Source organism: Geotrypetes seraphini, chromosome 3, assembly GCF_902459505.1.
Source record: "Geotrypetes seraphini chromosome 3, aGeoSer1.1, whole genome shotgun sequence".
Classification (NCBI taxonomy): domain Eukaryota; kingdom Metazoa; phylum Chordata; class Amphibia; order Gymnophiona; family Dermophiidae; genus Geotrypetes; species Geotrypetes seraphini.
The window spans coordinates 112,034,546-112,059,536 of NC_047086.1; the positions used below are offsets into that span (position 1 = coordinate 112,034,546).

At 47.4% G+C, this 24,991-nt stretch overlaps 1 protein-coding gene across 3 annotated transcripts in view; it reads right to left on the reverse strand.

Annotated features, from left to right (window-relative positions):
- CD2AP (CD2 associated protein) overlaps positions 1-24,991 on the reverse strand; it is a 372,249-nt gene that overhangs the window by 285,805 nt on the left and 61,453 nt on the right. For all 3 annotated transcript variants that reach the window (XM_033938468.1, XM_033938469.1, XM_033938467.1), the window contains exon 3: positions 9,571-9,724. In XM_033938468.1, coding sequence (XP_033794359.1) covers positions 9,571-9,724 — 154 coding nt within the window. The remainder of the gene's footprint in view (positions 1-9,570; positions 9,725-24,991) is intronic.

Here is a 24,991-nt window from a genome sequence, read left to right on the forward strand (position 1 = left end):
GCAGATGCTGAGGATCTTTAGCAGATGGCCCAAAGAGAAGAGAGGGAACATAGGTGTATCTTCCTATTTTATGTATTCTGGGGAAGTCTCCAGAGGGGTCCCTGCAGATGGCTAAGGCTATGGCCAAGCTTTATCCAATGGCTCTGGATTTCCAGCAACTGTTTGCTCAGCTGAAGATGGATTCACCGATGCGGTCACCAAATGCACATTCCTGCTTAGTGAAGGTGTTCTAAGAACCATAGACTTGCTCCTCAAGAGGCAATTTGAAGCCTTGGCCCTAGGGATTAAGGCGGCAGCTGTGACTTCCTTTGTAGCATGTACTTGCCACACCCAACTGTCTCGAGCCTTGGGCCTGGAGGCTGATGAGGATCCCCAAATGCTCCTATCTGGAGTGAATTATATAGTGGACACTCTATACGATATCATCAAAGTTACGAGCAAGGTCTCAGCCTATGCTATCTCCATTCAATGGATGCTCTGGGTCAAACAATGGATAGGAGATTCTGCCTCTAAAGCCATCAAAACAGGCTCCCCTTTCAGGGGCAGTTGCTGTTTGGCGAGGATTTGGATGATCTGATGGCAAATATTGCAGACTGTCATCCTTTCCAGACAGCAGACCCCAGAAGGCATGGAGGATGGGGTAATTTTTGAGGTTCTTAAAGATTCCGTCCTTATGCAGCAGGCCAAGTGAAGCAGAGGTCTTTCCAGGATCACATCAGAGGTCCAGTGAAGGCAGTCCAGTGGAGGCAGGAGACAGCAAGCCTTGGGCTCTCACTCCTCCCCAGCCTCTAAGAAATCACAATGATATCAGGACAGGGGCCAAGCCTCTCCAGAGAAGGGACAGGCTGTTGGCCTTTTGGTCAGTTTGGGCTCAGATTAGTACAGACTGTTGGGTCCTAGAAATTGTTTTGGACAGTTAGAAAATTGAGTTCTGTGTCCCTCTTCTAGACTGCTTTGTAGATTCTCCTGCTGGACAACTGGATAGAGTCTTCAGAGTCCAGGATACATTGCAAAGACTACTGGATCTTTGTGCCATAGAGCCGGTCCCGGATGAAAAATCGGGCTCACGCAGATACTCCATATACTTCATCGTACCAAAGAAAGGCCCAGATGACTGGAGGCCAATTATGGACCTCAACTGAAAGTACCACACTTTTCGCATGGAGACCATTCAGTCGGTCACAGCGAAAGTGGTGCCAGGGGAATTTCTTGCCTCCCTTGATTTGACAAAGGTCTATCTCTACATTCCCATTTTCCCAGCCCACAGGAGATACTTGAGGTTTCATGTGCTGAAGCAGCATTTTTAGTTCTTGGCACTCTACTTCAGCCTAGCAATGGCAACTTGCACCTTTACCAAGGTGATGGTGGTGGTCACAGCACACCTCCGCAAGGCTGGGATCCAAGTGCACCCATATTTGGATTACTGGCTCATTAGAGCTCCGTCAAGAGTGGTGCAACTCCTCCAGGACTTGGGTGGATTGTCATCTTCAAGAAGAATCAGCTGGAGCCAATCCAGCACTTGGAGTACCTGGGAATCTTGTTCGACACAGCCTTGGTCCATATTTTTCTTCAAATTGAAGGTCCTGCAGATTGAGATCCAGAAGCAGATTTCAGATCTTCTCCAGAAATCAATTTCATAGCGTGGTTCATAGCCATAGAGGTGGTCCCTTGGGCAAGATCACACAAGAGACTTCTCCAAGACTGTCTCCTCTCTCGCTGGTCTTCTCAGATTGACTAGCTGCTTCCATGGTTACCGGAAGCAAGGAATAGCCTGTGGTGGTGACTGCAGATAGTTTCCCTCTCAAGGGGGCATTCCTTCTGGGAGATACTAACGACATGCCATCCTTTATGGTTTGGAAGGGGGGGGTCATTGCAACAAGACACCCAGTTCAGGGTCATTGGACTTTGGCTCAGCAGAAGTGGTACATAAATCGCCTGGAACTCAGAACATTTGTCTAGCACTTCAGGCATTGGAGAAGTCTCTGAAATGCAATGTAACAGTGGTGGCTTATATCAACAGGCAAGGAGGCACCAGAAGCACCCTGTTAGGTCTAGAAGCTCAACTCCTTTTTCGGTAGACAACAGCTCATTTGCAGGCTCTCTTGGCTGCACATATAGCGGGAGTGGAAAATGTGCAGGCTGACTTTCTCAGTTGGCAGACGCTCGACATGGGGGAATGGTCTCTCTCCCCATGGGCATTCAATGCCACAGTGCAGCGGTGGGGGTCTCCACACATGTATCTGATGGCCTTGTCAGTAAACACAGAGACAATTCACTTTTACAGTTGAAGCTAAAAACCAAGAAGCGAGGGTTGGATGCATTAGTCCAACTGTGACCAGAGAAAGTTCTCTTATACCTGTTTCCCCCATGGCCCATGCTTGGTCGAGTCATTCGCAAGATTGTAAGTCATCCAGGATTGGTAATCTTAGTGGTGCCCAATTGGCCCCAAACGTTGTGGTATGCAGACCTAGTCCACCTCCAGCAAGACGAAGGCCTCAGACTGCCGGACCTGGTCTCTATCCTAGAGGAGGGAAATTTAGTAGTGACACCAGGAAGTACTTCTTCACAGAAAGGGTGGTGGATCAATGGAACAGACTTCCGGTGCAGGTGATCAAGGCCACCAGCGTGCTCGACTTTAAGAATAAATGGGACATCCACGTGGGATCCCTACGAAGGTCGAGCTAAGGAACTAAGTCATATGCACTCAGACTTAAAGGGGTGGGTCAGTAGAGTGGGCAGACTTGATGGGCTGTAGCCCTTTTCTGCCGTCATCTTTCTATGTTTCTATCGAGAATCCAGAACACTTTGGGCTTACCGCATGACTCTTGAGAGGGCGGCCCTGATGAGCAGTGGATATTCAGATGTGGTGGTCATCACTTTGCTCAGAGCTAAGAAGCCATTGAAGGTGGCAAACTATGCTAAGTCCTTTCAGCTATGGAGCATGTAGAGCCCTCCAGAGCTCCAATTTTGATAGTCTTGGACATTTTTTGCAGGAGGAACTTCAGACAGGTCTGTTGGTCAGATCATTGAAAGTACAGGTTGCAGGCCTTTCCTGTTTCCAAGCATGGGGGAACAGAGGCTCCCTGGTCTCTCACCCAGATGTTGACCGGTTCATTAAAGGGGCTCTTCGGTTGTGCCCTCCGGTGCGTTCCCCTTTCTCTTCCTGCAAACTTAACACTATAATGCAGGGTCTCAGTGGATCTCCACGAGTCTTTAAGGGAGACTACCCTTCTGGTTCTTACAGTCAAGGCGGTGTTCTTAGTGGCAAGTAGTCTTCGAGACAAGTCTCAGAGTTCCAAGCTCTTTCCTGCAGGGAACTGCTCCTCAAAATTATAGAAGCAGAGCTCTCCTTATGCAAGTTCCTTCCTTTTTACTGTAATATGTAAAAATAAAACAAAAATACATTACCTTGAAGAGTGGACTAACACGGCCACCAAACCATTCCTTTTTACTAAAAGTTGTTTCGGCCTTCCACATTAGTCAGGATGTCCATTTGCCTGATACAGGGTCAAAGAAAAAGGACAGGGCGTTGCATTTGCTGGATGTCAAGTAAGCTCTCCTCTGGTACCTCAAAGTTATAAATGTTTCACGTATTGGATCACCTTTTTGTCCTGACCAATCATGTTAAGAAAAAGAGGCTGATGTGTAAAGCCTCGATTTCCAGATGGATTAATTTGGCCATCCGCCAATCACATTGAAAGCTCACTTCTCTTCCTGGTCTGTTTAAAACAGTGGCATATAGATTTAAATTCTAACAGGTTTTTCAACTTTGTTTTCTGTTACATAGCAACAAGAAGGCAGAAAACTACACACAATTGGTAGAGGATATGCTCTTTAATTTCAACAGGCTTGGCTGTAACATGAGTGTTAAAGTTCATTATCTGCACAGTCACTTAGATCATTTTCCAAAGAATCTTGGTGACTTAAGTGAAGAGCAATGTGAAAGATTTCACCAAGACACAAAAATAATGGAAGCCAGATACCAAGGAAGATGAGATGCACACATGATGGCAGACTATTGTTGGAATCTTATGCTGGATTGTCCTGGCAGATCCCACTTTTAGAAGTCTTACAAAAGGAGCTTCTTGTGTGTCAAATGACTGCAAAGTTTGTATCATAAACTTGTGCTTTTGGTATGAAATAGGTAGATTTTCATATTGTACCCTTTTCTTTTAATTTTTAATGTTTCCTTCATGCTTAAAAGATATTAAACACTACATTAAAATATCCTGAATTTTAAAATGGGAGAGCAGAGTGAAGAGTGGTATATGGCACATGTTCTGTATCTCAAAAACTAGAGCTGATAGGGAGAAAACTGGTGCCATTTTTGGAATCAGCAGGTTTGAGGCATGAAAATGAGGGTGACAAGCCAGCGCTGACAATTTGGCGCAAGAAAGAAGTGCGCTGTGGGAAAACTTTGTTTTAAAGAGGTCCGACCGGAGGTGTTCGCGCTGCCGTTGAGGGGGGTATGGGGGCTGCAACCCCCTACATTAGAGAGAAAATGGGACTTTTTGCGAAAAAATTAGAAAAAGTTCCGTTTTCTCTATAATGGAGGGTTCCAACCTCCCAAACCTCCCCCCCAACAGCAGCGTGAACACTATGCAGTAAAGTGGAGGGTTCCCCACTCACACCCCGCTTCAGAGCTCTTTAAAATTAAGTTTTTCCGCGGTGCGCTTCTTTCTTGCGCCAAATTGTCAGCGCTGGATTGTCGGCACGTCGGTGTCTCGTTATGAACCAAAAAGCACAGTTACTTACCATAACAGGTGTTATCCAGGGACAGCAGGCAGATATTCTCTACATGTGAGTGACGTCATCCACAGAGCCCCGACGCGGACAGCTTTTCAAGCAAACTTGATTGAAGATTTCAAGTTTGCTGGTGCTGCACCACGCATGTGTATGCCTTCTTGCTCCACTAGAGGGCGCATTCCCTCCTCATGGTCTTCAGTTCAGATAGCTAGTAAAGAAGCTAACCTCGGGGAGGTGGAAGGGTTGCAAGAATATCTGCCTGCTGTCCCTGGATAACACCTGTTATGGTAAATAACTGTGCTTTATCCCAGGACAAGCAGGCAGCATATTCTCTACATGTGGGTGACCTCCAAGCTAACCAAAAAGGGGCGGAGGGAATGTTGGCAATTATGGAAACAGATTACGCAACCCCGACTGGCCAAACTGGCCGTCACGCCTGGAAAAACGTCCAAACAGTAGTGAGAGGTGAAGGTATGAACCGAAGACCAAGTGGCAGTCTTGCAGAGCTCCTCAATAGGCATGGCTCTGAGGAAAACGACAGACGCCGCCATCACTCGGACATAATGCCCCGTGACCCGATCTTGCAGCGAGAGACCAGCCTGAGTGTAGCAGAAATACAAGCAGCCAACCAGTTGGATAAGCGCTTGGAAACAGGGCGACCTAACCGACGAGGATCAAAAGAGATGAACAGTTGAGGAGCCGTCCGATGAGGCTCAGTAGGACGCAGGTAAAAGGCTAACGCCCTCATACAATCAAGAGTGTGAAGCGCTCCTTGCCAGGAGGCGAGTGGGGCTTCGGAAAAAAGACTGGAAGAACAATGGAATGATTGAGATGAAAGTTCGAAGCCACCTTGGGCAAGAACTTGGGATGAGTACGCAGGACCACCATGTCATGATGAAATACAGAAAAGACGGGTCCGCAACCAGAGCTTGCAGCTCACTGATTCTGCGAACAGACGTGAGACCAACCAGGAATACCACCTGCCAGGTGAAGTATATCAAAAGAGCTTTATCAATGGGTTCAAACGGAGGTTTCACCAATTGAGCCAGGACCACACTAAGATCCCAAACCACCGCAGGGGGCTGGAGTGGAGGATGAACATTGAAGAGACTCTTCATAAAGCGGGAAACCGTCGGATGGACGGAGAGCAGCTTCCCATCAAGCGGCCGATAAAAGGCAGCAATTGCACAGAGGTGGACTCAAATAGATGTCGATTTGAGACCAGACCGAGACAAGTGGAACAGATAATCCAGCACTGAAGGCAAGGAGGCAGAGAGCGGATCCATGCGGTGCTCAGCACACCACGCAGTAAATCTGGACCATTTCTGGGAATAGCATTGCCGAGTGGAGCTCTTCCGCGAGGCCTTGAGAACATCCCCACCGACTGAGAGAAACAGAAGGAGGGAGGCACGTGGCGAGGAACCAAGCTGATAAATGTAGAGACTGCAGATTGGGATGCAACAGAAAACCTCAACACTGAGACAGCAGAGAAGGAAACACAGGTAGAAGCAGAGGCTCCCTGACACTGAGCTGGAGGAGCAGGGAGAACCACGGCTGCCGGGGCCACAGAGGAGCCATCAAGATCATGGTGTCGCAGACCGACAGGAGGTGTACCAAAGACCTGAGAATCAGAGGAAAGGAAGGGAATTCATAGAGGAACCTGCCCGTCCAATCGAGAAGGAAAGCATCCGCCTCGAGGTGAACCCGGGAGAACATCCTCGAGCAGTATCGAGGCAACCAGTGAGTGAGGGGCGAAGTGAACAGAACTACCCCACCGAACAACCACCTGCCGCAGAGTCTAAGAATGGAGCGACCATTCATGCGGCCGAAAAAGGCGACTCAACGTGTCCACCAGACAATGCTGCTCGCCCTGGAAAGACACTGCCCAAAGAAAGAGGTTGTGGCGTAACGCCCCCTGCCAATGACGAAGGGCTTCCCTGCAAAGTGACAGGGAACCTGTACCCCCTGGCTTGGTCACAGAATACATTGCCACCTGGATGTCTGTAAGCACCAGGACCCCGCAATCCTGCAACCAAGAACGAAAATCCACCACGGCATTGTAAATGGCCCGGAGCTCCAGCAGGTTGATGCGGCAGCGACGGTCCGCACTCGACCAAAGACCCTGAGTCCGAAGACCATCGAGGTGCGCCCCTAAGCCTATGCAGAGGAGTCCATCATCAGAACCTTCTAATGCGGGGGTACGAAGAGGTGGCCCACCAACGAAGCAAGCGTTTCAAGGAGGGAGGCACCGCAATGTGCTGGGAAGCGGGATCCCGATCCTGCCACCATTGAGACGCCCGGGTCCAGTGGGGAACACGAAGATGAAACCAGGCGAACGGCGGGACATGAACCGTGGAGACCCATGGTCCCAAAAGGATCATCATCCGCTCGGCCGAGATCGAAGACCGCTGAGACACCAGCTGACTCAGGCGCAGACAGGCGGCCTGCCAAGGCAGAGGCAGAAAAGACCGGAGGCAGACCGAGGACAGAGGGGCCACCTTCCGGCATAAACAAACAAGGGCCTCCCCCTGAGGCCGAGACAAGAAGGAGCGCAGACAAACTGGGTTCAGGTCCGCCCCGATGGACTTCCGAGACTGGGGTGGACAGAGGCGCTGAACCGCTCCCGGACTAGAAACTAGTGAAGGTCATGAAGGGCCAGGACCAGACGGAGATGGGATGATGGGAACGCCCAACCGACAGAGGCGAGTCTACACCCCCTGTGTGTAGACATGAAGGAGACACCCCTCCTGAAGGGAGGGGAGGAATCCCCAAAAGGAGAGCTGCCAGGAGGCTATGCGAGAATAGTCAAAAAGACGGCCAGGAGTCGCCGAAGTAGGCGGCTGGACCGTAACCCAGCACTGCTGCAGCTATTGCGGCCGCTGCGAAGGAGGCCGAGAGAACACAGGAAAGATATCCGGAGGGCCCCTCAAGAGAGGGAGTCCAAACTGCCAAGGCAGAAGGGATTCAGCTGAAGGCGTCCAGATAGGCGAAGGACCGGTCGCGTTCTGAGAGGCGGTTAGTGGCCGCCGCAAGAGAGATCTCAAGAAGCGCAGTACTCACGCAAGTAAAAGTGGCGAGACGATCCTGGAGGTTCGGATCCCCAGCCACACTCTGCGCCAAGTGAGATGACGCATGGCGGGAGCAATAGAACCGGAGCAGGGAGAGAGTCTCCTCCAGGAGGACAAACTCTGTACTACAAGATTCTGGCATGTCTGCCCGGAATGAACCGAAGAGAAAGCGGGAAACCCTCTCGAACAGGAGCCGGAGACGTCGAGGCACAGAGCCCCAGGCGACATCGAGGCACTAAGCCCCCGTCGATACCGGGGCACAAAACTGCAGTCGACACCAAGGCCCAAAGCTTCAGCCGATGTCAAGGTATAAAGCCCCCAGCGATGTTGCGGCACCAAGCCTCAGTCGACGTCGAGGCACAAGGCCACTGTCAACCAAGGGGCACAAAGCCGCAGATGACGTCAAGTCACAAAGCCTCGGTCAACGACGAGGCACAGAGCTCCAGCCAACGACGAGGCCCCTAGCCTCAGGCGACGTCGAAGCACACGGCCACAGTCGACGTCGAAGGTACAAAGCCTCCGTCGACGTCTAAGGTACAAAGCCTCCGTCGACGTCTAAGGTACAAAGCCTCCGTCGACGTCTAAGGTACAAAGCCTCCGTCGACATCTAAGGTACAAAGCCTCCGTCGACGTCGAGGCACAAAGCCTCCGTCGACGTCGAGACACAAAGCCTCCGTCGACGTCGCGGCACAAAGCCTCCGTCGACGTCCAGGCACCAAACCTCCGTCGCTGTCGAGGCACGAAGCCCCAGGCGACGTCAAGGCATGAAGCCTCAGTCGATCCCAGGTGACATTGAAGCACAAAGCCGCAGTCGACGTCGAGGCACCAAGCCTCAGTCGACGTCGAGGCACAAAGTCTCAGTCGACGTATAGGCACAAAGCCCCAGTCGACGTTGAGACACGAAGCCCAGTCGACGTCGAGGCACATCGAAGTCCGTCGAGGGTCGGAAGTTGGCACCGTACCAATGAAACTGGTAATGAAGGTGCAGCAGTGCGCTCCATAGAAGCCAACCTCGAGGATGAGTATTCCCAATGAAAGGAGGCACGCTTCGAAGGTCTCGTAGAGGCTGGCACAACTGCACTTGATGCCTGAAATGCCTGAATCTCAGCCGGTGGCATTACCGAGGTAACGCACCTAGAAAGAAAGAAAGAAAGTCTTACCGGGGATCGATGCTACGTCAGCCCGATTCCAATGAAGGAAAAAGGGTCCCGGCCATTCTGCTCACACGAGATGAGCCCAGAGAGAGGCCAGGGAAGAAGAAAACACAGCTGCAGCCAAACGAGGCCTAGCAGCATGGCTGAGGCCCAAGAAGGGCCTGCCAGTGGAAAACCAGCAGAAACACAACAAAAAGTCCTTTTTTTTTTTTTTTTTTGAAACAAAGAAAATGCACGATCAATCAACAAACGCACAGCGACTCCCGAACAAAATAAAGAAGCCCCGGTGCTAGAAAGACACTTAGAAGAACGCAGAGAAGAGAGACAGGGCTTTCTGGCTCTGTGGAAAACTAAGAACTGAAGACCATGAGGAGGGGATGCGCCCTCTAGTGGAGCAGGAAGGCACATACTTGCGTGGTGAAGCACCAGCAAACTTGAAATCTTCAATCAAGTTTGCTTGAAAAACTGTCCGCGTCAGGGATCCGTGGATGACGTCACCCACATGTAGAGAATATGCTGCCTGCTTGTCCTGGAATAAATGAGTGTTGGCCAATGTTATTGCTTTCACTATTAAAACAAAAATTAAAAAAACATTTACATACTTTTTTTGAAGCTTTTATTTGATGAATGTGGCTGGAAACCTATTGTTGGAAGCCCATATGTGCTCATGCGTTGTACAAGACTTGCTACATTCCCAGCCTTTTCTCTCTTCACCAATACATTTTCATCCTTGGCTTCCAACTCTTTCTTAATTTCCTGAAGAGATACAAAAGAAATTAAATACTATCAATTTGAATGTCACATCTTAGCTGAAGATTCTATTTTAAATTCTATTAAAAATTTACTGACTTTTTAACAGGTTAGCACTGGAATATTAAACAATTGTGTAAACAATCAGGAAAACACATCTTTTATTTCTTTTTGAATAAATCAAAGGTTCTATGTAAATTATCATAAACAAATGTTTTAATATGGTAATAAGGAAAAAAACAACTTTAAATCAATTCAACAGCAACAAGTTAATTTTAAAATATATTTAATTCAATATGCCAATCGGCATTTTCCTGATTTTTTTTTTTAATCTGTTAACACGTTTCGATGAGTCAAACCTACCTTAAATAGTTTACATATTCTTTTAAAATAAGAATTGCTGTTATCACTCATTACATCAAAAGATCTAAGTGAGCCAATGTCTCTCAAAATTCATATGAAATTTCTGATTTAAAACAGGGACTATTTAAACGTTTCAACAATGCTGGAATGATAGACTTGGAACAAATTGAATCTATGGAATAATACATTAAAGGATTCTCTTGATCTGATTGCACCTCTTAGGGAATGAACGGCAGGCAGGAGTTATCAAGTGCTTTGGTTTAATAATGATTTGTGGTTATTAAAACAGAATTTAAGAGAATATCTGTCCTGGAGAGTAAAATGAGTTACAAATTTAGAACATATTTTGGGGGATGATGGGGAGCTGTTGACATGTGAAGATTTACTAGCTAATGTGGGGAAGACCTGGGGAGCACAGTTTGCATGTCATCAAGTAAAACACTATGTGAGATCCCTCGACAGAGCGCAATTGAGTTTGCACTTGGGGGGCCAGGCTGCGGGAGTTGTTTGCTCGAGAGGAGGGGACGTCTCTTACGGTCTCTAGAATTTATGCTAGCTTGCAAGATTTACAACCTGCCAGGGACTACCAGAGCATCAAGGGTAAATGGGAAAAGGAACTGCAGATTAATCTGGGACATTGAGATGTAGCCCGTACTTTGAGGGCGACGTCTGGGGTGACCCCGTGTGCTTGGTTGCAGGAAAAGTATTATAGAGTGATCTTACATGCTTATTACACTGTTACACATATTTTTTATAGTGGAAGTCTTCTACACCACTATGTCATAAATGTGGGATGCGGGGTCATACTTCGGGACATACTTTTGGTTCTGCCCCATTATTCGATTCTGGGGGTAACACTTGACAAACACCTAACCCTGGAAAATCACACAAACCTACTGTTTAAAAAAATGTATTTCGGTCCTCTGGAAACATCGCACTATTAAAAAATTATTTGATGAAAAGTCCTTCCGTTTACTAATACAATCATCCATCTTAAGCACCCTAGATTACTGTAACATCATATACCTAGAAGCTTATAAAAAGAACCTCAACAAGCTGAGATTAATTCAGAACACCGCGATCCGACTAATCCACGGTTTAAAAAAATGGGAACACATTTCCCCTTATTATCAGAAATTCCACTGGTTACCCGCAGAATCCAGAGTCCTTTTCAAGTTTGCTTGTTTTTGCTACAAAGCTTTCTTTGGGATTCTTCCAGTTTACCTAATCTCCCAGTTCTCCTCCAACGAGTCCAACAAGAGCACTCGCAGAACAAACCTATTTAATTACCCCTCCTTGAAATCTTACCAATACAAAAAGTTTCTAGATAGAATGTTATCATTCCAGGCAGCTAGGCTGAACACATGGCTTGGAAAGCCCATACTTGAGGCAGACTTTAGAAAATCCCTGAAAACTCGACTGTTTAACAAATTCTAAATTCCCATATCCAACTCTTCCTTGCCATGACCCTTTCACCTCGCCCCCTAATTCCAAGGCCCGAAACTAATTATACTTTCCACCTTGAATCTCATGTACTGACATAATGTATCTTTATTGTAACCCACCTGCACCCCATGTACTGACAAAACGTATCTTTATTGTAATCCAAGTACTGACTAAATGTATCTTTATGGTAACCCATCTGTATCCCATACACTGACAAAATGCACCTTGATAGTAAATCACTTGTATTGTAACCCACTTGCATCCCATGTACTGACAAAATGAATCTTTAATGTAAACCACTTGCATCCCATGTACTGACTAAACGTATCTTTATTGTAAACCGTTTCTATCCCATGTTCTATCAAATGTATCTTTATTGTAAACCGCTTCGAACTTCACGGTATAGCGGTATATAAGAAATAAATTATTATTATTATTATTATTATTCAGCGCTTCTGGAGGCGTATAATCTCTTATATGTCAGGGTTAATTGGAAGAGTCTTACACAGTACCCCGGACCACTTTGTCTTGGATTTGTCAGATGCTTTTGGCCATTTACCTAGGGGGCATCGAGCTTTGTGTAGGAAGATGAGTTTACTGGCCAGGAAATGTATTCTTCAGTGCTGGCAGTTTCGGACCCTCTGGCATATTGGCATTGGCGGAACCAATTGCATCAGTTGGTCATTTGGGAGGCGCAAGATGCCAGAGGGTCTAGGAAACGAAAGATGTTGTTTTTCTTCCTCTTACTCGCACCGAAACAGCAACTCTTACTGTCGGTGGGAAAGAAGAGCAGACTTCTTGAATTTTACATTCATAATGTTTAAATATGAAAATCCTTAGTCACGAAAATTGTTTGAATTCTGAACATATGAAAATAAATCTTAGAAACATAGAAATAGACGGCAGATAAGGGCCACGGCCCATATAGTCTGCCCACCCTAATGACTCTCCCCTACCTTTGCCCTGTGAATAGATCCCATGTGTCGATCCCATTTGGCCTTAAAATCAGGCACGCTGCTGGCCTCAATCATCTGCAGTGGAAGACTATTCCAGCGATCAACCACCCTTTCAGTGAAAAAGAATTTCCTGGTGTCACCTCGCAGTTTCCCGCCCCTGATTTTCCACGGATGCCCTCTTGTTGCCTTGGGACCCTTGAAAAAGAAGATATCTTCCTCCGCCTCGATGCGGCCCGTGAGATACTTGAACGTCTCGATCATGTCTCCCCTCTCTCTGCGCTCCTCGAGCGAGTATAGCTGTAATTTGTCTAGCCGTTCTTCGTACGGGAGATCCTTGAGTCCCGAGACCATCTGGGTGGCCATTCTCTGAACCGACTCCAGTCTCAGCACATCCTTGCGATAATGCGGCCTCCAGAATTGCACACAGTATTGCAGGTGGAGCCTCACCATGGATCTATATAATGGCATAATGACTTCAGGCTTTCAGCTGACGAAACTTCTGCGTATGCAGCCTATGATTTGCCTTGCCTTGGATGAAGCTTGCTCCATTTGATTGGCAGCCTTCATGTCCTCACTGACGATCACCCCTAAATCTCATTCTGCTACCGTTCTTGTTAGGATCTCGCCATTAAGGGTTTAAGTCTTGCATGGATTTTGGCTGCCCAGGTGCATAACTTTGCATTTTTTGGCATTGAAGCTGAGTTGCCAGGTCCTAGATCAGCACTCCAGTAGGAGTAGATCGTGCATCATGTTGTCGGGCATTGAATCTTTGTCCATTGTGCATTTGCCCACTACATTACTTAGTTTGGCGTCATCGGCGAATAATGTTATTTTATCTCGAAGCCCTTCTGCCAAGTCTCTTATAAAGATGTTGAATAGGATCGGGCCCAAGACCGAGCCCTGGGGCACTCCACTGATCACCTCCATCATTTTGGAGGGGGTGCCGTTCACCACTACCCTTTGAAGCCTACCTCCAAGCCAGTTCCCAACCCATTTCGTCAATGTGTCGCCCAATCCTATAGAACTCATCTTGCTCAACAACCTGCAGTGTGGTACACTATCGAATGCTTTGCTAAAGTCCAGGTATACGATGTCCAGGGACTCCCCAACATCCAGCTTCCCTGTCACCCAGTCAAAGAAGCTGATCAGGTTGGATTGGCATGATCTCCCCTTAGTAAATCCATGTTGACGGGGATCCCGTAGATTCTCCTCATTCAGGATCTTATCCAATTGGCGTTTGATTAGAGTTTCCATTAGTTTGCTCACTATTGATGTTAGACTCACTGGTCTGTAGTTTGCTGCCTCCATAAGGTCAAAAGGATGCTTACTTCACCCTGCACAATGGCTGGAAATGCCACCAAGGACAGCGCCCATGTGCCCAAATCCACGGTCAGACTGCTGAGGAAGGCTGCTAGAACAATGTCGACTCCAGCTACATGCACTGCCGAAAGATCCTGTAGATAACGCTCCATTCTTGGTTCCTCCCTGTGACTGACATATACCACAATTACTTTATCAGAGTAGACACCTAGCCCTCCAGAGTCTTCTACAAATTTGCCAAAGCCAAGCAAACGGCCCACAGTTCCAAATGGCAGAATGACTATGTCATTGGTGAGGGCATCCAACACCCCTGAATGGGAAGACAGTTGCAATGGGCTCCTCAGTCATGGAGACTGTCATCTGTTGTCACAATTACCCAAGATGCAAACCGCAGCAGCTTGGCCTTGGAAAGGGACTGCCGAAGGAGCCACCAAATCATGCTGGCCCAGGCCTCCAGAGTCCAATGAAGAGCTGCCAACGGAATCCAGAGCAAGAGCAATGCGAGCTGCAGAGAACGTACATGTGCCCTCATCCAAGGGACCACCTGGAGACCGCCATGGACCCCAGGACCTGGAGATAGTCGCACGCATACAAAGCAGCTTTGTCCAAAAGACAATAAATATGAGAGCACAGCTACTGTTGGTGTGCCTCTGAATAAGAAGCTCAGGCAGTTGCTATGTCGAACAAGACCCCTAGATATACCAGGGACTGCAATGAAGTGAAAGTGATTTTTAATTTTTGTGGCAATACACCAACCAGTCCAGGCCTTCCAGAACCTAAACCACCTGATCCACCAGGCACCAACCTTCAGCCAATGAGGGGACATGGAGCAGTCAATCGGCAAAGTAGGGGTGCGCCTGCAACCCCATCTTCCTGAAGAGAACTAGCAAGACCATCATAATCTGCCGTCAACAGGCAGAGTTGAAAACTGGGAAAGATTTTCCAGAACATGATACCAGAGAAATTCTGGTGCGCCTGAGAAATGGAAATATGCAAGGAAGCCCCTGTGAGAACTAAAGAGGCAAGGAACTGTCCCAGGGCCACCACTGCTAAAACAGATCACACCATCTTCATGCAAAAACTCTAGACTTTGAGCCCTGCATTCACTTGCATACAATCCAGGTTCATTCTCCAATCATCGGAGCCTTTCTTTGGTACGATAAAGAATATGGAGTATCTGCCCTAGCCCAAGTCCTTGAGTAGCACCGGTTCCATGGCCTGAATATCCAACAATCATCATACAGTGGCGTGCACTGAGACCACTTTGTTTGGATGTCCCGAGGGAGAGTCCATATACCAATCTGTCAGAGGCCAAGAAAAGACCAGCTTGTAGCCTGATTGAATGATGTCCAGGACCCATTGGTCGGACGTGATGTGCTTCCAGGCCTGCAAGAACACTGCAAGGCAGCCTTCCATATGCAGAGAGAACATAAGAACATAAGAAGTTGCCCCCGCTGAGTCAGACCAGAGGTCCATTAGCCCAGTATCAGTGCACCTGTTTGGCAGAGGGAGCCACACAGGAGGCAGAGGGCCAGTTACGCCTGGAGTCTGAGAATCACTACCTGGGAAAAGCTCCAAGATGTGGAACTGGAATAAGGGTGGGAATGCATAGAGCCTCGAAAATGAGAGCATCCCAAATCTCCAGAGAAGCGGGGTCCACTGACAGGCAGAATCTTAGGATGACAGTCCACCACAGAATTCATAAGATCGCCCAGGCCTTAGCCAAAGAAAAACTAACACTGAAAAGGGAGCCTCACAAAAGTAGCTGTAGAGGAGGACACACTGGCCCAGAATCCAAGTCAGACTGTGAGCAGACCTTGAAGATGCCAGCGCTTGAACCAGAACCCAGAAAAGGACATACAAAACATTAGAAACATCAGCTACACCAGAAAAGAGAAGCTGAGGAGAAGCCTATGTCATCATTTGCCAAGGTGCACAACTGGAACAAACCAGCACTAGAGACAAGAATGCCACCGAGGCAGCCAGGACCTTGAGAGCCACTGCTGCAAAAGGTCTACTGAGAACCGCATCCTCGCAGTGGTCCTGCATGTCCGGGAGCACCAATCCACCTGTACTGGGAAGGAAGGAACCCTTAGACATCTGCACAATGGAGGAGCTCTGCCAGAAGAGCCCAAGCCCCGAGAGCAGACTGCCAGGAACAGGATGCCAAGAAAATGCGGAAGACAGAGCACAAATGAGAAGAGGAAGAAAGAGCTGGCTGCAGATCAAACTGAGCTCATACAGAGACTCAAAAACAGATGCAGTAAGGCAGCAGACTGAAAGAACTGCAGAACCATGGGATCATCCCCAGGATGGAAAACCAGAGAAGGACCCAAAGATCAGTCATACTGGCACAGATCCTCAGCCACGGGAAAGGCATCCCCAGAAAACAAAGGGTCAACAACTGATCCCCAACATTTGTACCACAAAGAGTAGGCTCTGATAATAGGCATGCTCAGGAAGGCAAAGTCACAGAGAGACAAGCTTGAGGCACAGGAGTACTATGCAGTCAAAGTATGGCTGTTATGACAGGCAGGGCACAAAAATGTCAGAAATATAAGAGGGTATCCTGACCTTGGAGCATGTAATCACCCTCAGATGACAGAAACCTGTGTTTCCTGGGCTGCGGGGTATCCATGTCCCTTCGCGCGGAAATGGCAGTGCTGTTGGGCCCCGAAAACAGAGAAGGCACACTTGCCAATTCTTTTTTGAGGCTGAGGTAAGTGGTCACCGAAATTCTAGGTCAGGGGAGAGCATACACACTTTCAAGTCTGGGGTAAGTTTACATTATAATTCTGGGCCACATTGTAATCCTGGGTCTAGGGGATATACACATTGTTCTTCTGGATCTAGGAAGAGTACACATTGCAATTCTGGGTCGGGGGAGAGTACACATTGTAATTCCGGGACTATGGGCAGTACACATTGTAATTCTGGGTCCAGAGGGGGTACACACATTGCATATTGTACCAAAGGAGTTCAAGTATCCCACGCGGGAACACCCCCACAAGATACACACCCTTCCATATTTGGGATAGGTACACACTGGATCTGGGGAATCCGGGTTAGGTACACGATATAGTTCTGAGCCTAGGGAGAATACAAAATATGAGCATAATGTTAATAGTGTCCAAGTAGCTCAAACGAGGATATCACCACGTAATAAAAACGCATGGAGGGCTATGTACGTTAATGCACACAGTTTGGTTAACAAGATCCTGGAACTGGAAACATAAATAAGGAATGCCAACCTGGATGTAGTGGTAATATGTAAGACCTGGCTCACGGACTTCCATGGGTGGGACATGGTCATACCGGGTTACAACTTGCTTCGCAGGGACAGGGTGGGCAGAATGGGAGGAAGTGTAGCATTATATACAAAAGATGACATTAAGGTCACAAGAATCGCAGACGTCCAGTACACTGGGGAATCTCTTTGGGTTAATTTGGCCAAAGGGAAGGACAAATGCCTGTATTTTGGCGTAATTTACAGACCTCAAGACAACAGGATGACCTAGATATGGAATTAATCGGAGATATAGAGAATATCACCTTGCGTGGGGACACAGTATTGCTAGGTGACTTCAACAAGCCTGATGTGGATTGGGACACACTTACCGCTGCTTCCGGCAGCAGCAGGAGGCTATTAAACTCTTTGAGGGGAGCACGTCTCAGGCAACTGGTGTTGGACCCAACAAGGGATCAGGCAATACTGGACCTGTTACTTGCCAATGGGGAAAGTGTCACAGAAGTCTCGGTGGGAGACACACTGGCCTCCAGCGACCACAACATGATATGGTTCAGTCTTAGGAAAGGCTTCACTAAATCTACCACACTGACCAAGGTCCTCAAATTCAAGGACACAAACTTCCAAGATATGAGTGACTTTGTTCACCAGGTGCTACAAAGCCAAGCAGAAACCGATAGCGTAGAAGAAATGTGGTCGACTCTGAAAGTCACCATACAGGAAGCGACAAACCGCTATGTTAAATTAGTAAGTAAACGGCGTAGGAACAATAAGCCGCAGTGGTTCACTGCGGAGATCTCAAGACCTCATCAAGGAGAAGAAAAAAGCATTCATCTCGTACAAACAATCAGGGAAACAAGACTCTAGAGCCGAGTACCTGACCAAGTCAAAAGCCGTCAAAACTGCAGTCAGGGAGGCTAAATTCCACATGGAGGAGTCTCTAGCAAAGAACATCCAGAAGGGAGATAAATCATTCTTCAGGTACATCAGTGACAGAAGTAAAAACTCAGGAGGGATAGTACGTTTTAGGAAACCAGACGGAGAATATGTGGAAAAGGACTCAGAAAAGGCACAACTATTAAATGGATATTTCTGCTCAGTCTTCAACCGAGAAGCGCCGGGACACGGTCCTCAGCTACGGACAAGGGTTAACTCAGTTGACCCATTTAGTAATTTCAAGTTTACACCCAGCAGTGTCTACGGTGAACTGTCAAGGCTCAAGGTTAACAAGGCTATGGGGCCTGACAACCTACACCCCAGGGTGCTCAGGGAGTTGAGTGATGTCTTGGCGGAACCGTTGGCCGCGCTATTCAACCTCTCCCTTAGTACGGGCAGCGTCCCGTTGGACTGGAGGACAGCTAACGTCATTCCACTCCACAAGAGAGGCTCAAAAATAGAGGCAGCAAACTACAGACCAGTGAGTCTAACTTCAATAGTGAGCAAACTAATGGAAACCCTAATCAAACACCAATTAGACACGATCCTTAATGAGGAGAATCTACGGGATCCTCGTCAACATGGATTTACTAAGGGGAGATCCTGCCAATCCAACATGATCAGCTTCTTTGACTGGGTGACGAGGAAGCTAGATGTTGGAGAGACCCTGGACATCATATACTTGGACTTTAGCAAAGCATTCGATAGCGTACCACACCGCAGGTTGCTAAGCAAGATGAGTTCTATAGGATTGGGCGAGACATTGACAAAATGGGTTGGGAACTGGCTTGGAGGTAGGCTTCAAAGGATAATGGTGAACGGCACCCCCTCTGAAATGACGGAGGTGATCAGTGGAGTGCCCCAGGGCTCGGTCTTGGGCCCGATCCTATTCAATATCTTCATAGGTGACTAGGCAGAAGGGCTCCGAGGTAAAATAACATTATTCACCGATGACGCCAAGCTAAGTAATGTAGTGGGCAAAAGCACAACAGACAAAAACTTGATGCCCAACAACATGATGCACGATCTACTCCTACTGGAGCACTGGTCTAGGACCTGGCAACTCAGTTTCAATGCCAAAAAATGCAAAGTTACTCACCTGGGTAGCCAAAATCCATGCAGGACTTATACCCTTAATGGTGAGATCCTAACAAGAACGGTAGCAGAGCGAGGCTTGGGGGTGATCGTCAGTGAGGACATGAAGGCTGCCAATCAAGTGGAGAAAGCTTCATCCAAGGCAAGACAAATCATGGGTTGCATACGCAGGGGTTTCGTCAGCCGTAAGCCGGAGGTCATTATGCCATTGTATAGTCCATGGTGAGGCGCCACCTGGAATACTGTGTGCAATTCTGGAGGCCGCATTATCGCAAGGATGTGCTGAGGATGGAGTCGGTTCAGAGAATGGCCACCCGGATGGTCTCGGGACTCAAGGATCTCCCATACGATGAACGGTTAGAAAAATTACAGCTATACTTGCTCGAGGAGCACAGAGAGAGGGGAGACATGATCGAGACGTTCAAATATCTCACGGGCCGCATCGAGGCAGAGGAAGATGTCTTCTTTTTCAGGGGTCCCACGGCAACAAGAGGGCATCCGTGGAAAATCAAGGGCGGGAAACTGCGAGATGACACCAGGAAATTCTTTTTTTACTGAAAGGGTGGTTGATCGCTGGAATAGTCTTCCACTTCAGGTGATTGAGGCCAGCAGCGTGCCTGATTTCAAGGCCAAATGGGATCGACACGTGGGATCTATTCACAAGTAAAGATAGGGGAGGGTCATTAGAGTGGGCAGACTGGATGGGCCGTGGCCCTTATCTGCTGTCTATTTCTATGTTTCTATGTTTTTGTCACCTGCTTAGACAGGGAAGAGGCTAGGCTTTGCACTCCCACCTCTCCCAGCCACGTCACAAGGCACATGGTGCAAAAGAGCACCGGTAGTGCAAATTTTGTGCAATCCTGACATGAATTTGGAGCAGAAGAGCCCAAGGACCCCATCCCAACAAGTATTGAGACAAAATATGCAGTTTTGAAGTGAAGGGAACTTTTGAAAAAAAGATAGATAAATATCTAAGATGGCCACCACTAAGAAATTTGCATCACAATCGCAATGTTTTTTAAAGTAAGCAGTCTAAAAACAGCAATTTTAGGATTTTTCAGGTGGGGGAACACAGAGGGACATGCAGAAACCTCCAAAACAGTGAAATTCAGAGCCCCCCACCCCCACCCCACCCGAATCACCTCACAGGCACTGTGACCTGTGCTGGAAATGTGCTGCAGCTTGCCTCAGCTCTCTCACAGTAGTTGGATGAGAAGAAATCACTGCCTCATGCTAGGAATGCCTCTTCTACGCTGATCTTTGGGCTGCCAGTCAGATATGGTGCCTGACCTTACCTCCACCCCTGTGGACTGACAGACGTGCTATTTGGATAAGTGGAGGCAAAAACGCAGCCAGCAAGACACCACTGAGCACCCAAAGGACACCTAACAGCCTGAGCTTGAACCCTTGCTTAACAAAGGGTGAGAGAAAAGTGTAGACAGCCCCGAACATCGCACAAACTAATGCAGGCTGGCCAACAGGTACCACCAGGGATTAGCCTCTATGCAGGCAGAGCTGAAGACACGCTCTGAGCACAAAGAAATCCCAAAAAGGGACAAAAACATTGAAATTAAATAAGAAAAAGAGAGAGCAAAACAGAAACACTCCTTCAGGCACACATTCAGAAGGGTAAAACTGAAGGTAGAGCCAGAGAGCATAGTTAAGTAGAACAGTCACAGAAAAAAATCTGGAGTGCATTCCTTCTGCACATGGCACGCAGCTATTGGGATACAAACCCTTTGTCTAGAATGTCTACTCTAACCTATTGCACTGGAAATTAGATTTCCAGTGTTATGTATTTTCGAGAGAGAGAAAAAATAGTTGCCATAACTTATGAATCAACACCCATATGTCAAGGCTCTCAAAATGCAAGCCAGAAAGAGTTAAACAAGAAAAGGACAGTTTATAAATGCATCATCCAACAATACTGTAAGAAAAAGGAAGTGCTATTTTTGTAATTTTATGCAAACAGTAATTTTGCCAGAAGCATTCTACTCTCCACCCAAAGTAATTTGATGTTTGTCATTCCAGTTAAGCAGAATATACCAAGACAAGGAGTTATAAAACCACAGCAGACTATATATGCCATAATATAAAATTTAGCTAACCTTCTAAACTACTCTGACGTATAGGTTCATTTTGTAATAAGGAAAGCTTCTGTTACAGATTATATACACCTGCTACAGACATATACTGGAAAGAGCATATGTACAGATAAATTGTGGGCATTAGAAACACTAATGAGTCAAGGTATCAAAAGGAGATGCTGACAAAAAGAGAGTATGAACTTACCCTGGTAAGCTCTTTTCCAGTAGATAGACGAGACATTCAAGACAGATGGGTTGTGTCCCAATAGCCGTGTGCCATCTGCAGAAGGAATCCACTCCGGATCTTTTTCTCTGTGCCTCTGCTGAACTTCACTGGACTCTTTATCGCCACCTACAGTTAGTACCCATGTATCGAGAGCCACTACATATACGTGAAGTAGACACATAGCACAGTTACTTACCGTAACAGTTGTTATCCAGGGACAGCAGGCAGCTATTCTCACATATGGGTGACATCATTGACGGAGCCCAGATGCGGAAGCTTGTACAAACTCAGAAGTTTCGAGACAGCCGCACCGCGCATGCGCGAGTACCTTCCCGCCCAGCGCAGGGCAAGTCTCCTCAGTTCAGATAGCAAGCAGAGAAGCCAACCAGGGGAGGAGGGTGGTTTGTGAGCATAGCTGCCTGCTGTCCCTGGATAACTGTTACGGTAACTGTGCTTTATCCCAGGACAAGTAGGCAGCCTATTCTCATATATGGGTGACCTCCAAGCTAACCAGAATGGGATGGTGGGAGCGTTGGCAACTTAGGAGAATAAATTTTGTAATACTCTCTGGCCAAAATGGCCATCCTGTCTGGAGAAAACATCCAGACAATAGTGAGAAGTGAAAGTATGAACCGAGGACCAAGTAGCAGCTTTGCAAATTTCCTCAATAGGTGTAGATCTGATGAAAGCTACTGAAGCTGCCATTGCTCTGACTTTATGGGCTGTGACTCGACTATGTAGTTGTAATCCAGCCTGGGCATAGCAGAAAGAAATAAAAGCAGCCATCCAGTTGGAGATGGTACACTTAGAGATTGGATGTCCCAACTTGTTCGGATCGAAGGAGACAAAAAGTTGAGGAGCAGTTCCATGTGGTTTGGTGCGTTCCAAATAGAAGGCCAAAGCACGTTTACAGTCCAGAGTATGAAGAGCTGATTCTCCAGGGTGAAAATGAGGCTTTGGAAAGAACACTGGAAGAACAATGGATTGGTTGAGATGAAATTCTGAAACCACATTAGGTAGGAATTTAGGATGAGTTCGAAGGACCACCTTGTCATGATAGAACACAGTGAAAGGTGGATCAGCAACTAAAGCTTGCAGCTCACTGACTCTTCGAGCAGATGTGAGGGCAATGAGAAACATCGCTTTCTAAGTGAGATACTTCAGATGAGTCGTAGACATTGGTTCAAATGGAGGCTTCATCAATTGAGCAAGAACAACATTGAGATCCCAAACCACTGGAGGCGATTTGAGAGGAGGTTTGACATTGAAAAGTCCTTCATGAATCTGGAAACCACCGGATGAGCAGAGAGGGGTTTCCCTTCAATAGGCTGATGGAAAGCAATTGCATTGAGATAGACTCGAATCAATATAGACTTGAGGCCAGAAGTGGATAAGTGCAAAAGATAATCTAGCACAGAAGTTAAGGAGGAATGTTGAGGCCCCTTATCGCGAGAGATGCACCACGTAGAAAATCTAGTCCATTTTTGGTGGTAGCACTATATAATGGTAGGCTTCCTAGAAGCCTCTAAAATGTCTCTTACAGGTTGAGAAAACTGAAGAGGAGTTATGTTGAGAGGTACCAAGCTGTCAGGTGTAGAGATTGCAGGTTGGGATGAAGTAGAGATCCTTGACTCTGTGTAAGCAGAGACGGAAAAACTGGCAGAGGATATGGCTCCCTGCTGCAGAGTTGAGGTAGAAGGGAGTACCAAGGTTGTCTCGGCCACCGAGGAGCAATCGGAATCATGGAGCCATGAGCGTTCTTCAACTTGACAAGAGTCTTGAGAATGAGAGGGAATGGAGGGAATGCATACAGGAAGAGATTTGTCCATTCCAATAGGAAAGCATCTGCCTCGAGGCGATGAGGAGAATAAATCCTGGAGCAGAACTGAGGCAGTTTGTGGTTTTGGGGAGCTGCAAAGAGATCTATCTGAGGCGTTCCCACTGTGAAAAAATTTGATGTAGAGGCGAGGAATGGAGTGTCCATTCGTGAGGTTGCAGAAGACGACTCAAGTTGTCCTCTAAACAATTTTTCGCCCCTTGGATGTAGACGGCTTTGAGGAAGGTGTTGTGATGGATTGCCCAGTCCCAAACCTTCAGAGCTTCTTGACAAAGGGAGGAAGATCCCGTCCCTCCATGTTTGTTGACACAGTACATGGCAACTTGGTTGTCCATCCGAATGACTACCTGGTCGTGAAGAAGATGTTGAAAAGTTTTGAGAGCGTTGAAGATCGCTCTGAGATCCAAAAGATTGATGCGACACCGATGATCCGTTCTGGTCCAGAGACCTTGAGTACGGAGACCATCGAAATGAGAGCCCCTAGCGTAGGTCGAGGAATCTGTTGTGAGGACCTTCTGATGGGGGCGGTTGAAACAGTAAGCCTCTGGAGAGATTTGAAGAGAGCATCCACCAGCAGAGAGACTGCTTCAAGGAAGGAGTGACTGCTATCTGTTGAGAAAGTGGGTTGCAAGCCTGCATCCATTGAGATGCCAGGGTCCACTGAGGAATTCTGAGGTGAAGTATGGCAAAAGGAGTCACATGTACTGTGGAGGCGGGAAGACACTGCATGACAGAGTTGAAGGAGAGCTTCCAGACGTTGTTGCAGAAGGAATGCTCTGAGTTGGATAATGTCCAGAATAGCTCCGATGAATTGTAGATTCTGAGAGGGCTGAAGTTGGGATTTGGGAAAATTTATTTCAAATCCCAAACTTTGCAAGAACCAGGTAGTCCATTGGGTCACTACAATAACCCCCTGAGATGTGGAATCCTTGATGAGCCAGTCATCTAGGTAGGGAAACACCTGAAGACCATGGCTCCTTAGAGCTGCTGTACTACTACCAGGCACTTGGTGAACACTCTGGGAGATGAAACCAGGCCACAGGGTAGCACTCTATATTGATAATGCAGATTCCCCACCCGAAATCTGAGATATTGACAGGAGGCCGAATGAATGGGAATACGAGTACAAGCCTCCTTGAGATCCAGAGAGCATAACCAGTCATTCTGATCTAGAAGGGGATAAAGGGTCGCTAGGGACAACATGCAAAATTTTTCTTTGACTAAAAATTAGATGAGAGCCCCGAGATCCAGAATGGGTCGCAGATCGCCCGTCTTCTTTGGAACAAGGAACAAGGAAGTAACAGGAGTAAAGCCCACTGTTCTGCTGTTCCGAAGGAACTGGTTCGATGGCATGGAGATGAAGCAGAACGATCTGGGATGGACTGGAAGTATACTCTCTTGGAGGAAGCTCTGGTGGAACCTGAGTGATGATTGACAGCACCCAAAGGTCGGATGTAATTATCTCCCATCGATGATAAATATAATGGAGACGACCTCCAATGGGTGGAAGAGAAGACAGAGACAGAACAGTGTAGGTTATGCTCTGTTTTAAACAGTCAAAAAGGCTGCGTAGCTTTAGGTGCAGCAGAAGGTTGAGATTTCTGTTGCTTCTGATTCTGCTGTTTCTTGAGAGGCGGACGAGTTTAGGGAGCTGCTCTCGGAACAAAACGCCTCTGGAAAATTGGAGGAGGGCATGCAGGCTTGGCAGGAGCTGGCTTAGGTATTGGTCTAACAATTCATGCAAAGGATTTTTCATTTTC